General features: G+C 38.5%; 1 protein-coding gene across 2 annotated transcripts; it reads right to left on the bottom strand.

Moving 5' to 3' along the window:
* Nucleotides 1–252: 252 nt before the first annotated feature.
* HNRNPA2B1 (heterogeneous nuclear ribonucleoprotein A2/B1) lies at nucleotides 253–13,955 on the bottom strand. Of its 2 annotated transcripts, none has more exons than XM_034401892.3 (11): nucleotides 13,718–13,955; nucleotides 10,682–10,792; nucleotides 8,783–8,929; nucleotides 7,971–8,181; nucleotides 4,693–4,794; nucleotides 4,534–4,614; nucleotides 4,309–4,371; nucleotides 3,075–3,194; nucleotides 1,589–1,711; nucleotides 890–972; nucleotides 253–740 (listed from the first exon to the last, which is right to left on the bottom strand). In XM_034401892.3, exons 1-10 carry the CDS (start codon nucleotides 13,745–13,747, stop codon nucleotides 911–913), a joined length of 1,050 nt encoding a protein of 349 aa, XP_034257783.1. In that variant the 5' UTR covers nucleotides 13,748–13,955; the 3' UTR covers nucleotides 253–740; nucleotides 890–910. The 2 variants fall into 2 exon arrangements, with proteins under 2 accessions (XP_034257783.1, XP_034257781.1); XM_034401890.3 differs by having other exon boundaries at nucleotides 13,709–13,936.
* Nucleotides 13,956–13,988: the final 33 nt, after the last annotated feature.

Below are 13,988 nucleotides of genomic sequence, written 5' to 3'. Positions count from 1 at the left end.
AGTACCTCGCTGGGGATATTTCCTTTACTTGCCATTGAAGAAGCAGCATCTAAAAGATCTAAAAAGGTGTTTCTCTTTGCAGAGATATCCCTTAAGTTATCTAGTTATTAATCTGGTAATTTACAGAAAACATTATCTAACCAACATATTACATGTACAACAAACAAATTTATAGTATTTGTGGGACCTTCTACTACCCACTCCTTGCCTTAATTTACAATATATTTTAAATAAATCTATAATTACACAACATTTCCTTTAGAATTATTTTATTAAATCATAAATGTACAACAGCTTCTTAACTCTACACACGTACTTAAAATTTTTTTCAAAGGAAAACGTTATGTCTTATTACACCATGATCCTGGCTAATAGCTTTTCAAAACTTTAGAGAAATTTTTTTAAAAAAGGTTTCACATGTCACCTGAAACTTACAAATTTAACATTATCAAAGGAATGCTTCTACACTCTTACAAAGACCACTAAAAAGAAACAACAATGAAAAAGCTAAGAAACTGTCTCAAAGGCATTTTTACAATCCTTCCTCCACAGTAAGGTATGATATTAAATAATCCAATCCATTCACAAAATGGCTCTCTGCATCTGCTCTGGTGTCTTCTGCCATATCACTGCATATTTATGCATGACTGAGATAAGTGTTTCCTTAACAAAGTTATTTCGAAAACCTGAAGCTGTTCTGTTACCTCTGGGCTCATCCTCTCCTATTTATACAGTGAAGCCTGTTTCAACAGAAGTAAAGAGTAAAAAAATAGGTTATGAAGTTATCCCAATTTTCTTTTTAAAGGAAAGATAATATGACCCTAAAAAGCTTTTACCCCTGCAGCTAAAACTAAGAAAACCTGCTATTTTATATTAAATGTACACTCACCCATGAAAAGCTTACAGAAGTTCAATAACGACTCCTCCCTCCATAACCCCCACTTCCACCACTTCCTCCAGGACCATAGTTTCCTGTGTTAGTAAAAACAGAAAACAATTAGTAACAGAGAACTTTCCCCTAAACAATTTCTCTTTATTTTGCCAAATCTCTAATAGTAATTGCCAGATTGCTACTTGATGAAAAGCAAGCATTCTATTTATTACCAAATCTAGTTATCATTCAATAAAACTTGTAAAATACTTTCATTTTAAAAGCATTTTAATACTTATGTCAAATTATAACATTCCCTTTTCAAACAGCACACGAGTCCAGATATATGAATTTAATTCTACGAATATATTATATTCCTAGAACTAAATGCTTTAAATGAGCATATTATCTCTTATAATTTTAATTAACCAAGGAAAAATTTAAAAATAACTGATAAAGAATATTCAGGACTGCCCAATTCAACTTATTTTCTACTGAATAAAGTTGTAATTTATCCTAGGGGTACGAAATATACATAGGATGATGGCTGCTTAAAATCTTGGAAACAACCTTATTTCAGAAGATAGAGTGAACCTATTGGCTTACATTAACAAAAAGAGCAGCTTAGAAAAATAAATCTACCTCACTTGTTCTGTTTTTGTTAGTAAAATCAACTAAGTGATAAGAAATCAGAAAATACTTTTTGTTCAATGTTACCTCCACCATATGGTCCTCCCATGTTCCTACTTCCACCAAAATTTCCACTTTTCATTGGACCATAGTTTGAAGGCTGTTGGTTATAATTTCCAAAGTCATTGTAATTCCCACCTCCATAATTGCCTGCATAAAAAAGTATTTTGTTCATTTCAAATATAATTTTACTATGAATATAAGATGTGTAAACAAACATGTAAGATACCCGTTTTTAACAAGAAAATGAAGACAACTGAGGTTTGGCATTGTTCTTAACATTTCTATATGACCTTGCATTATACCACCAGTGTTTGTTATATTTTGTATCATGCTTCCCCGAAAATAAGACCCACCCTGAAAAAAAAAACTGGGGGGATGGGCACGAGAGGCAGCAAGCACGTGCAAATACCAACAAGAGGGTGGAAAGAGGCGGGGGATGGGGAAAGAGAAGGCAGGCGATCCGGACATCACGGAGGCTTGCACAGTGACACCAGCAGCAAGCAGAGGCATGGAGGAGACAGGCGATCCTGACACCCCACACAGGTGCTTACTTGATGTGGCCACAGGTAAGGCAGAGACACGGTGCGATGGAATGGGCGTTGCATTGGGATCGCTTCTGCCCGGCTCTGCTATGTCTAGAGGAAGACAAAGCTTTGTCTGCTTGCAAAGGGGACACTTTCAAATGGAGTTAATTGCTTTCAGTCTCTTTCTCCATTGAGGCGAAAGGTATTTGGTCACCTATGGGGTGCGATTTGCTCCGTTCCCAAGTGCCCCATAAGCGACCAAACACTTTTCAGCCAACAGAAACTCAAAGCTTCATGTGCTTGCAAAGCGGAGGGAGTTTGAAACGGAGCGATTAGCTGTGTTTCAAAGCATCCCCTTTGCAAGCAGACAAAGCTTCATCTCCCTCTGGGTGAAAAGTGTTTGGGCAGCTACCATCATCCCTGCCCTCTCCATCCCATTGTCTGTGGCCTCAATTGGGGCCTAGCTCTTGGCACGCCCCATCGCGGCTGAGAAGTGTTCCAGCAGTAGCTGGGCCAGCAGGCAGGGTACGTGGAGGCCGGGGCATGCCGAGAGCTTGGCCCATTGCAGCCATGGGCAAGCAGAGTGGGTCAGAGAGGGGGTAGCTACACTCCCATCAGCCTCAGTGCTTGCTGTCTCCTGCACCTAAAAAAGACCTTCCTGAAAATAAGCCAGAATGCTTACTTTCAAGCCCAAAACAAAATAAGACCAGGACTTATTTTCGGAGAAAACACAGTACTATTAGTAGAGTATATTTTACATATTTTAATATTTTTGCTATATGCTAACTTTGTTCTATTATTTGAGTTTTACATAAATATAAAATGTAATTATAAAAATAATTTATGGACATTATTGACTATTAACTCTGGTAATGTTTTGTGAAAAGTCATGCCAAGTTGTTTTTTGAAATTTATGTATGATCAGTACATATTTCTTAACTAGTTTAGGAAACTATTTTCATTTCAAATGTTTAAATAATCATTACCTCCTCCATAGTTGTCATATCCACCTCCGTAGCCCCCACCCTGGTTGCCGTACCCAGGTCCTCCTCCACCATATCCACCTCTTCCTCCTCCATAACCAGGACTGCCTCCAAAATTGCCACCTGTAATAATGTAAAACTACATAAGTACACTTGTAATATAACTATCTACATAAAGTGAAATCATTTTAAGATAGCAATTACATGATCATAATATGGGGATCTCATTAACTATAATGAGACAATTTGGAACTTTTTTTGGAACTTTTCAAATAAACAAAGAGGACTATTTTCTCTGGCGAAAGATTTATCGCTGTGGGCAGTAATTTCTTTTTAGTCCTGTTTTCAATTAGAAATAATTTATCACAAAATAACTTCTGATCAAGAAGTTTGGCTGCAAGCCTAGCTTTGAATTGGTGCTCTTTCCCCCCATTTGAATTTTACTCTCAGTCAAAACTATTGTTATTTAAAGTATTTTTACATCCATATCCCACTGGTTGGTTAAAGACTTCTGTCTTTTGTTATCAGAAATATTTACATCAATATTGTAATACATTTTTTCATATATTAATTGAAATAAGTTTATGTAGGCAGTGTCTATGCCTTGGTTGAACAATGCATTAATTATTACTTGCTGAAATACTTATATAATAATATAATATATATATATATATATAATATAATATGATAATACTTATAACATACTTTACATTAATTTGGGTACTTTCAAATGAGCCTTGACTTCTAGCATCTGGACCAGTCCATGCAATTCTCTTGGCAACATTCTAAGTTGGTTACAGTTTGCTTTCTTCCGAGGGTTGACTATGAATGACTGGCCCAAAGTCATTTGGCTGGATGCCTAGATCAGGACTATAATTAATAGTCTTCTGGTTCCTAGCACGGCGCCACAACTAAGCCAAACTAGCCCTCAATCAGTATTTACATATGTATAAAACTGAACAGAACTTAGAATTATCAAATTATATTAGACAATATGTGCATGATCTACAATAGATTTTAGACAAATAATGACTAACATTATGAATATTCAACACTTAAATAGAAAAACAGACATAAACCAGATTGGAGGTCCCAATACTTACATGTTAATTAATTTTTAGATGCAAACAAAACATCCACTAAATAATTTGTATTAATATAAATGATGCTGCTATTTCATTATTATTTTTTAAAAATCATTTCAATATCTCAAAAATAGAAGTATTCAGTAACTAACCTCCTGGTCCCCCTCCATATCCATTGTATCCATCACCAAATCCACGACCACCTCCATAGCCATCTGTGGAAGAAACCATGAGTCAAATTCTTATAAAACAACATTCAAAGTATGCTTGGCTGCCAGGATTTACTTTTAGCTGTTAATTTTATGAAGTCCTGGATCAAAAATATGCAGTCGAAGTTATCAGAAAGTATTTATTGTATTAGTGATTTTCTGACTTACCAGATCCACCTCTGAAGTTACTTCCTGGTCCTGGACCAAAGTTTCCACCACCTCCACGTGAATCTCCAAAGCCAAAATTACCTGAAAATATATTTTTTAAAATTACCTTATATTATTTTTTAAAATAACTAATTTAAATATAATGCAGTTCAAACATACCTCCCCTTCCACTCCTTGAGCTTTGGACTTCTTGCATTTCTTGCCTTGATAAAGCCTTTCTTACTTCTGCATTATGTCCATTGATTGTGTGGTATTTCTGTACTGTTAAAATATAAAATTTTAGAGAAACAATAAAAATATCAACTTAAATTTCAGAGTAGTGACCAAGCTTATTAGCAAAACAGAATTTAATTTTAATCAGAAGATGTAATTCAATTGAATCACTAGTTACAACATCACGTTTGAAGAGATTTTTTTGAAAGAATTGCGTATGAAGGATGAGTGAATTTCATTTTCATACATCTATCCCGTGATGGAGAAGGTATGACACGCATGCGAGAGGTAGCATGCAGCACCCTCTGTGGGCACGTGAGTCGTCGCCCAGTTAAGCTCTGCCGCACATGCGTGCGCACCTCCTGCCAACCAGTCTTCAGGTCTCTGCTGTGCATGCGCAGGAGGCAGAGATCTGGAAAAGGTTAGCCACCACTGATCTATCTCCTATATGTTAATTTTAAAAATATTCAGTTCTAACTTTAGTAATTCTCATAAGATAGCAGGCAGATTTGCTGCAATAACTGAATTTCTTAGTATACTCTAGCATGCAGTCAATATTTCCTCCTAAGTTTCAGAGCTTTACACATCAATTTGGATAGCTTCAGCAATCTTTCAAAGTACAGAAATTCCTCTGCTAGCAATAATTTGTCTAATAACCATTCAAGATTACAACAGCAATGAAAAGTGACATAACTTGTTTTCACTTATATCACTTATATATATTCACTTATGTCAAACTCAATTTCACTGAGGGCCGCATCAGCATTATGGTTGCCCTCGAAGAGCCAGTTGCATGACAACTCATAGTTGCCAGGTGGGCATGGCCAGATGGTCACAGCTGGATTGTTGTGACTAAGTGGGCGTGGCTAGCTTGACACCCTTCCCTGGGTGCAGCTGACTCAGGACACCTGGGTTGAGACCGAACAAGTCACACTGGCTCCACATGGGGACAATTCGGTGCCCCACAAGCCTCCCCAAACTGCTGGCAGCTAAGTGCGTATACACACTGCATTCTAAGTTTGGGGATTTTTATCCAGAGGAATAAAAATCCAAGCCCAAGAAGTATGCAAATTCAGATGTGGATAAAAGTCTCCAAACTTGGAATGGTGTGCATGGTATGTGTGTGCTTGCATGTGCACAGCATGCCAAAGGAGATGTTCTTCTCCCAATCCCAGATATCATTGGCATTCCCTGTCCAACGCCCTCTCCCAGCAAAGCAAGATGTGGAGGGTGCTGCTGTATGTGGAAGCGGGGAGAAGAAAAACTTTGCAGGAAGCCATTTCCTCCAAATTCAACTTCTGCCTTGACAGATCTCTGGAGAATAAGAGGTGGTGGCAAAGGAACAGTGCTTCCTAACCCGGCACAAGGGAGGCTGGCCCCTCTTGAAAGGGAGTCGCCATTTCCAATTGTTATGGAAAGGATCCTGGCTTACTGGATCCCCTCACACAACTCCCCCCTACTCCATCCTGATCTCCGGAGATCTGTCAAGGCAGAAGTTGGATTTGGAGGACAGCCTTGCTGTCCCTCAGACAGTGCGGAGGACTCCAGTCTGGCCCTCGAGCTCCCGAGCCATCAGAATCCCAGTCCAGCCCAGCCCCGCTTTCACGAGCACTTACCTCGTCCACAAGTGGCTGCTGCTGCGCTCGCTCTTTGAACAGGTTGCTTATGTTGGGTGTGGGAGGGCAAACTGCATGGGTCAGAGGAAAGCCCACTCCCTCTCCATGTGATGAGACCCAGCTTTGTAAGGAAAGCATCCTCAGTGGTAGGATGGAAGACCACCAAGAAGGGGGGGGGTGCGGTGGCAAAGGGATGAAGACTTCCCTCAGACCCTCTGTCCTACTCATTCCAATTTCCCTCCCTTCTTCTCATTCCCATCTCTCTCCTTCCTTTCTTCCTGCCCAGGACGGGATGAGCGAAGGGGTGAAGGGTTGACAATGCTGCTGGTGGCCGTGGCTTTCTAATGTGGTGGGCGGGACCAATCCTGGTGAAAGGGAAGCATTTGCGGGTTGTGCCGTCATTCCCTTTCACTGGGGATGCTAGACACCGCACACTCAATGCCTCCTGTGCACATATTTTCAGGGTGGCCCTGGGGGACAGATCTAACCACATCCTTCAGTTTGACATGTCTGACATATATCATTGCAGTATCCCCACCAACATTTGAATGCTTGGCAACTGGCATGTACAGGTAGACCTTGATTTACAACTGCAATCGAGTTCAAAATTTCTGTTGCTAAGCAAGATTGTGATTCAGAGAGTTTTGACCCATTTTATGACTTTTGTGAGTTGTTAAATGAATCAATTTAGTCGTTAAGTTAATAAGAGTATCTAGCTTTCCCACTGATTTTGTTTGACTGATCACAAAAGGTGATCACATGACCCAGGTCACTCCAACATGAGCCAGTTGCCAAGCATCCACATTTTTATCATATGACCATGGGGATGCTCCAGCAATTGTTAAGTGTGAAACATGGTTACAGCATTTTTTCTAGTACCATTGTTACTTTGAACAGTCACTAAACAAATGGCTCTAAGTTGAGGACTACCTGTATTTATCATAGTTACACTGTCCCAGGATTATATGTTCATCATTTGTAACCTTTCCAGGAGACATGCGAAGTCAATGGGGAAAGCCAGATTTGTTTAATAGTCAAATGGTTCACTTAATGACTGCAGTGATTCACTTGTAGCGGTGTCAAAAGAAGTCATAAAATGGGGCAAAACTCACTTAACAAATACTTTCCTTAGCTACAAAATTTTGGGGTTCAATTATGGTCGTAGGTCGAGAACTACCTGAATATCCAGAATGCCTGAAATATCTTAATATTGGCCTAAAATCACAAGCCAGTATTCTACACTTCTTTCCTGCTCTGAAGCAGGAATTTAATTTTTAGAATCACTGTCCAGCAAAGCTTACTGTTTTTGTAAAGAAATTACTAAGTCTGGTATCATCCCATCAATTCTCCAAATACTAAAGTATAGCCACTTTATTGAAACACTCTTAAAGTGTTCATTACTTGCCTCTGATTGTTACCTAAGTTTGCAAGTAGCAAGGTAACAAACTTGCTTTCAGACTAACTAAAAATAACCAGTAACTGTAACACAAACAACTTTAGTATTAATAAAATCCAATCTGGCAATGGCTACAATACACACACACAACAAACAATTTAACTGCAATCTTAAGGTCTCACTCACATACCTATTTATTTCTGGATACTTACACACAATTTTATCCACAGGATCATGGTCATCAAAAGTTACAAATCCAAAGCCTCTCTTTTTGCCAGATTGTCTGTCTGTAATTATTTCAATTGTATCAATTTTTCCATATTCTGAAAAGTAGTCTCTGAGGTGATGTTCTTCAGTGTCTTCTTTAATTCCACCAACAAATAATTTTTTTACAGTAACATGAGCTCCAGGCTTCCCAGATTCCTTGAAAAAATAGTATATTGAAACTTAAAAAAACCTGACTATGCTAAGGGCGGACATCATCTTTCTCCCTGGGGACAATTATAGTGTTATAAATTAAGGGGTTCTGGTATTGGGCAAAGGAGATAAATTTAAAACTGATTTATTCCATGGACTTGTGCAAATCAGGAGTTTCATTGGTAAAGATCTGAAAAACATTTTTCATTCCAATAATATAGAATGTTTCAATTTCAAAGCAGGACAGTGAGAGTTTTCATTATATTTGAAAAATGCACACCTAAAATAATTCTGGTCATGAATTGCCCTACACTGCTCTAAAATACCTCTAAATTTCTTCCTATTACAATGAAGTTGTACCTTTGTCACCATTACTGTTTTAACACTGATTATTTTTTATTATTTTATTGAATATTGTATCCTTTTAAGTTATTTTTTACCTATTGGATGTGATCATATGCAGATCCCTAACTATTATTCTCTTATGAAGTATATTATCTACAGTTTGGAATCTAGCAACGTCTGAATTTATTATGTTTTAAAACCACTGCCTCTATAAAAGGGTAGAAAAGCATTTTGTAATGCTGCTCCACACCTCAAAACTTACCTCTCTGGCTACAGCCCTTTTTGGTTCAACTACTCTTCCATCAATTGAATGAGGCCTGGCAGCCATTGCTGCATCAACTTCAGCCATAGATGAAAATGTTACAAAACCAAATCCTCGTGAACGTTTGCTTGCAGGATCTCTCATTACCTACAAGATGACAAATTTAAAACATCTCCTTGAATGATTGAAGTATTATTGCCAGGCATTTCCAACATTTATACTATTTATCATTGATAAAACTTTCCACAATTTTTAAAAATGAAAAATAATTGATTCGCCTTCAATAATGAGGACCCAGTTGTGGGGGCAATAAGCTGACTTTGTATAAATATACAAAAGAATGAAGGCTATTGCTTAGCGCATTGTAAGCAGCCCTGAGTCTCTGGAGAAGGGCGGCATATAAATCAAATTAAAAATAATAATAATATTCTTGAAATAAAAGTATTTTAAATGGAAAACCCAACAATGAGTTTTCAAACCTTTGATTGTTTGAAATAGGTATTTTGTGTACACTTGCAATTCATTAATAATTGCACTTTAAACTTCATGCTCAATACATTTACTTGGAAACTTATATTAAAGCCTATATTTAACTAAAGAAGTTATAGGGGCAAAAACATCACAGAGTTACATTAATACGCAACAGTAAATTTAATAACTATGCTAAAGGCCTACACGAATGTTGGGTATAAGCATAGTCCTCAAGAGAAATTCAATGCCTTTTTGTGGCTCAAAATGTCACATAATATTCTTAAACAGTGGTCACCAAGCGGTGATCCGCAGAAAAATTATTTGCATTTTTATATTGCACTAAATACTATTTATCTTTTTTTTAAAAGTATATTAGTGGTCCGCAGGATTTAAAATTATGAATTTAGTGGTTCCTGAGGTCCAAAAGGTTGGTGACCCCTGTTCTTAATAACAAAGAATTTTATACTTGAGACCCAGCTTGTTTCACTTGGAAATTGGGTTGTAGCCCTGCCTTAGGTAGGAAAAAACGACTAGGACAGTGGTGTCAAACTTGATTTCATTGAGGGCCGCATGAGGGTTATGTTTGATCTTAGGGGGTGGGGTGGACGTAGCTGGGGTGGGTGTTGTCTGCTCAACATCACTCATGTCAGGGGCGCCTGTGGTGCCTTGAGTTTGACCCTCCTCTACTATCACAGCCTTGACATATCTACCGTATTAAGACGCTCCGAACTATAAGATGCATCTAGCTTTTGGGGAGGATCCCCACCGCCTGGAACAGGGCATGCAGAGGTAGCGACGATCCCCGCCTCCCCGCAGCCTGGAACAGCTGATAGGCGGTATTCCAGGAGGCAGATCCAACCGCCAATCAGCTACTCATGCTAAATCAGTCTGTGCTGAAGCTGACCAGGCTATTTGCTTCAAGGAGGCAAATTGCTGGGAAGCAGAGGCCAAAGAGTGGGGACCGACGGGGCTTCAGTAACATTTGCTGTGTAAGACGCTCAGACATTTCTACCCACTTTTTTGGGGGGGGGGGGGAATGCGTCTTATACACCGAAAAATACGGTATACAATTTGCACCTTAAGAACTTAACACTTTATTCTAAATTAAAATGTTGCACCATCAGTAACTCAATATTATTTTGATTAACTAGTCACATCTCTTCAGAACTATAGAACTAAATCTGGGACATACTGTGTAGCATTGTGTGTGCTTTAACATTAGCATGTAATACCAAAATATTAAGTTATTTGTAATTTAGTTTAATGTAGACAGTTACTGCAAAGAAATCATGATTTGTAATCCACTATATGGGATCACAATACTAAAATAAATACCAGATATTATTTTGACTTACCATCCTCTTCATTTTCAAAACGTGGCAGAAATACAAATCGTTATTCTATTAACCACAAATAAACAAAACTTACCACACAATCTGTTAATTTTCCCCATTGCTCATAGTAGTTTCTCAAACTTTCTTCTGTTGTTTCGAAGCTTAAGCCGCCAATGAATAGTTTGCGGAACTGCTCCTTTTCCCTCTGATTAAAACAAAAAAAATTTTTTTACAATACCTTTTACAATATTGGCTTTTTAAAAAAATATTGAGCAATATATAGGATAGTCTACATCTTGGGTGTTTGGTAAAGATAACTTAGAAGCATATATGTGTGTGTATGTATGTACACACACCATTTACATTTTATTAAAGATTTACAGTAAAATAAATTTCAAAAAATTGTAATTCCTACATATTTATATTTAATATTAATATTGGTTTTCCTATACACTTTTGCTGTATTTTAAATGCAAAAGTTAATAGCCTGAAAGAACTGAAACTATTTTTACAATATAGAATTGAGATAATTTATAGAATAAAATATCTGGTATCACTTAACTGAAATAAAAATGAATTGCAAGGGCCATCATTATTAACCTACCAAATCACCTTCCCAAAACATGTAACTAATTTGAAACAGAAACTTTGTTTCCTTTGTTTAAATTTTAATTTTATTTATTCACACAAATACATTAATTCAAATGTCTTGAGGTTTGTAAAGATTTGATGGAGAAATGTTTGTCTTTATTGTGATGGATACTTCAACAGAAATTTGTGAGTAGGCCCTTCTGACTAAAGGAAGTTTTAAAATAACAATGTAGCCAACAGTGATAAGTGAATGATAAGTAATCAAATAAAAGACAATATAATTTTACTGTTTTAAAACAGATATTCTATGCAGGCCTTTTGAGCCATACTATTTTTACACATTCTGTCATTAATCCTAACTGAACAGGGATTCAAAGGAACTTGGTCTGTTGCACAAAACTATCCATTATTCTCTAATCAAACAGGAAGTCATACTAGAAACTTTTGAATGGATATTTTGTCCTGTACATATCTAACATTTCAAAAATAAGAAACTTCCCTATGTCAAAGTTAGTATATACTATTCTTAAATCAAAAGGGTTGTCATAGCAACCTTTCCAACAAATATAGAAAAAAACTGAAAAAAGTTCATGTTTTTAATAAACATTGTTGGTTAAAATTCAGAAATCTGGTAGTACTTTTTCATAGTGTTACCATAGAGTAACACTCCCATTCAATGTTCTTCCATTGGTTATCCTTGTTAGTCCATTTGTAACCTATGAAAACCTGATCCAAAAAAATTGTAGTCTCATTCAAAATTTTTCATATCTAATATAGCCTAATTTAATCTAATGTTTAACTGAACCATAAGTAACTTTCTAGACTAAAACATGGATGTGTAAATTTATATGAAACTCCCTGCATAAGCAGACATTAAAATATATTATGGTAAATTTGCAGATTTATCCGGCTACAGCCAGTGTGATTCTGAAACGGTAAGAAACCATTTGAAAAAATAGGCTTCACCTCGGAAGCGGTTAACATTGAGAGCAGGCGAGTCTCCGCCTCCCAACCGAAGATGGCTCCGCCATGTGACGGTTCCGACAACCCGAGCTCCTCAGCGGACTATAAGAGAAAATGGCGCCGACGAACACCGAGGGTGGGAGGAGACTCGTTCCCAGGAGAACGAGTACTTTATTCCTTTCTGCGCATGCGTTCTGCCCTCCCTTTGTAGTACTGTATTAAAGAGGTAGCAAAGTTGCGCTTTCGCTCTAGACGTGTCCATTTAGGACTGCTAAGTCCGTGGCCCTCCTGTTATCGTCGGTAGAGCGAAATATTACTGAACTACCTCTCGACCGGATTTAAGGACATTTAAATCGCCATAACTGTCCCCTCCTCTTTCCCAACGGCCGCCGGCCCTTCCAGAACCTTCCTCTCTATTAACGTCTTCCTTGTGAGACACCAAGTCCCGCCAATTGCGCCACCAAGTGTTCCAACGAACAAGTTATGCGTCATCTCTAGATCCTACGCTAATGGCGTATTGTGCCGCATTTTAGTATCCTAACAGGCACCAACGCGCCATCCAGATAGCCGTTTCCGCAACAACCCTAAGAACTTTTATTTCCACATTGTATCAGCTACACATTTCGCGCAATGCCGTTTCAGAATACGACTCCATCACGTATGGCGGCCTTGACTCCTGCGTATTTAAATATTCAGACCCCTATCCTATTTTAGGGTTATTATAACCACGTGAAACATTGCCGTGTATAGAATTTTGAGTAAATACTTGTAATTATTCGTCAGACTGATAGTATGCATTGGAAACGATGTAATTAAGCAGATATAAATTATTCCAGTGTATTGTTTGTTTGTAGTTATATACTATAAAAATGTGTACTGTAATTAAATATAGTATCAAAGCTGCATTAATAAAAATCGCCTCGTCATCAAGAGTTTTCTTAGTCTACGGATGTAACCGGCTGCTTTCGAGCATGGCCGAAAAATCAGAGAAAAGCAATTATTATTCATCATCTGGACCCTTTTCGGTAATTTCCGGAAAACCCAAAAACAACAAAAGCAGATCGGCAATTTTCCCCCCGTAAATTGCCTCAGAAGGTCGGCGAACAATAATCGCGCCAAAATGTTACGGATAATGAAGACTCCATTTTTCCCTTTAACCTACCATCTTATTTGCTAGATCGATCGTAAATGTATAAATGACTACTCTTTTTTTGAAATCTAAATATACTTGGGAAAAATTCCGCCTGTGCATTGTTTCTGTATTTTGCATTTTATTGTATCTGTCGGCCAGATAAGCGCCTGAGGGAAACACTAAAGCAAACGTGCAACAGGCCGCCATTAAACGCTCATGGCTTCGCCTGCCTCCCTCCACAATCTTCCGCGCCGCTTTTAAAAGCGTTGAGAATCGAATTTAGCCCCCCCCCTCCTTTGCCCCTCGCCCGCCATTTTCTCTTCCTCCTGGCTTTGGAAGACTTACCCGCCCACTGCCCGCGAAAGAACCCGTTAAGGACACAATGAATGTGGGGGGGGGGGAAGTCGGCCATTACTAAACCACGCCGTCCGTTACCTCACTCACCCAATCGCTCTCCCGATCTCCGCGAGGCATTTCGGCCGGCGATTAATAAAAGGAAGTAAAGGAACACGCGAATATTTTTCTCCTCTGGCCGTTGCAGCTGTTGAAGCGACCCTACCGGCTCGCCTCTTTCCGACGGTCTCCTCGGTTGGGCGCGGCGTACGCAACGGCGGCGGCAAGAAGAGTGCGCGGATCGGCCAACGACTCTGCTGGCGACGCAACGAAGGGCGGGAACGAAAGTGGGCGGCGTTTGCTGCGCTGGCCCCGCCCTCTA

This window comes from Pantherophis guttatus, chromosome 4 (genome assembly GCF_059756535.1).
Source record: "Pantherophis guttatus breed Tessera chromosome 4, ASM5975653v1, whole genome shotgun sequence".
In the NCBI taxonomy this organism is placed as follows: Eukaryota; Metazoa; Chordata; class Lepidosauria; order Squamata; family Colubridae; genus Pantherophis; species Pantherophis guttatus.
This window is presented reverse-complemented; position numbering and strand designations above follow the sequence as displayed.

Coding starts and splice junctions, on each gene's coding strand:
- HNRNPA2B1 (XM_034401890.3), bottom strand. CDS start 13,747: ATGCCTCGCGGAGATCGGGAGAGCGATTGGGTGAGTGAG. Junction 8,930..10,681: donor GAAAATTAACAGATTGTGTG/GTAAGTTTTGTT, acceptor GTCATCTTGTAG/GTAATGAGAGATCCTGCAAG. Junction 4,372..4,533: donor TAACTTCAGAGGTGGATCTG/GTAAGTCAGAAA, acceptor TTTCTTCCACAG/ATGGCTATGGAGGTGGTCGT.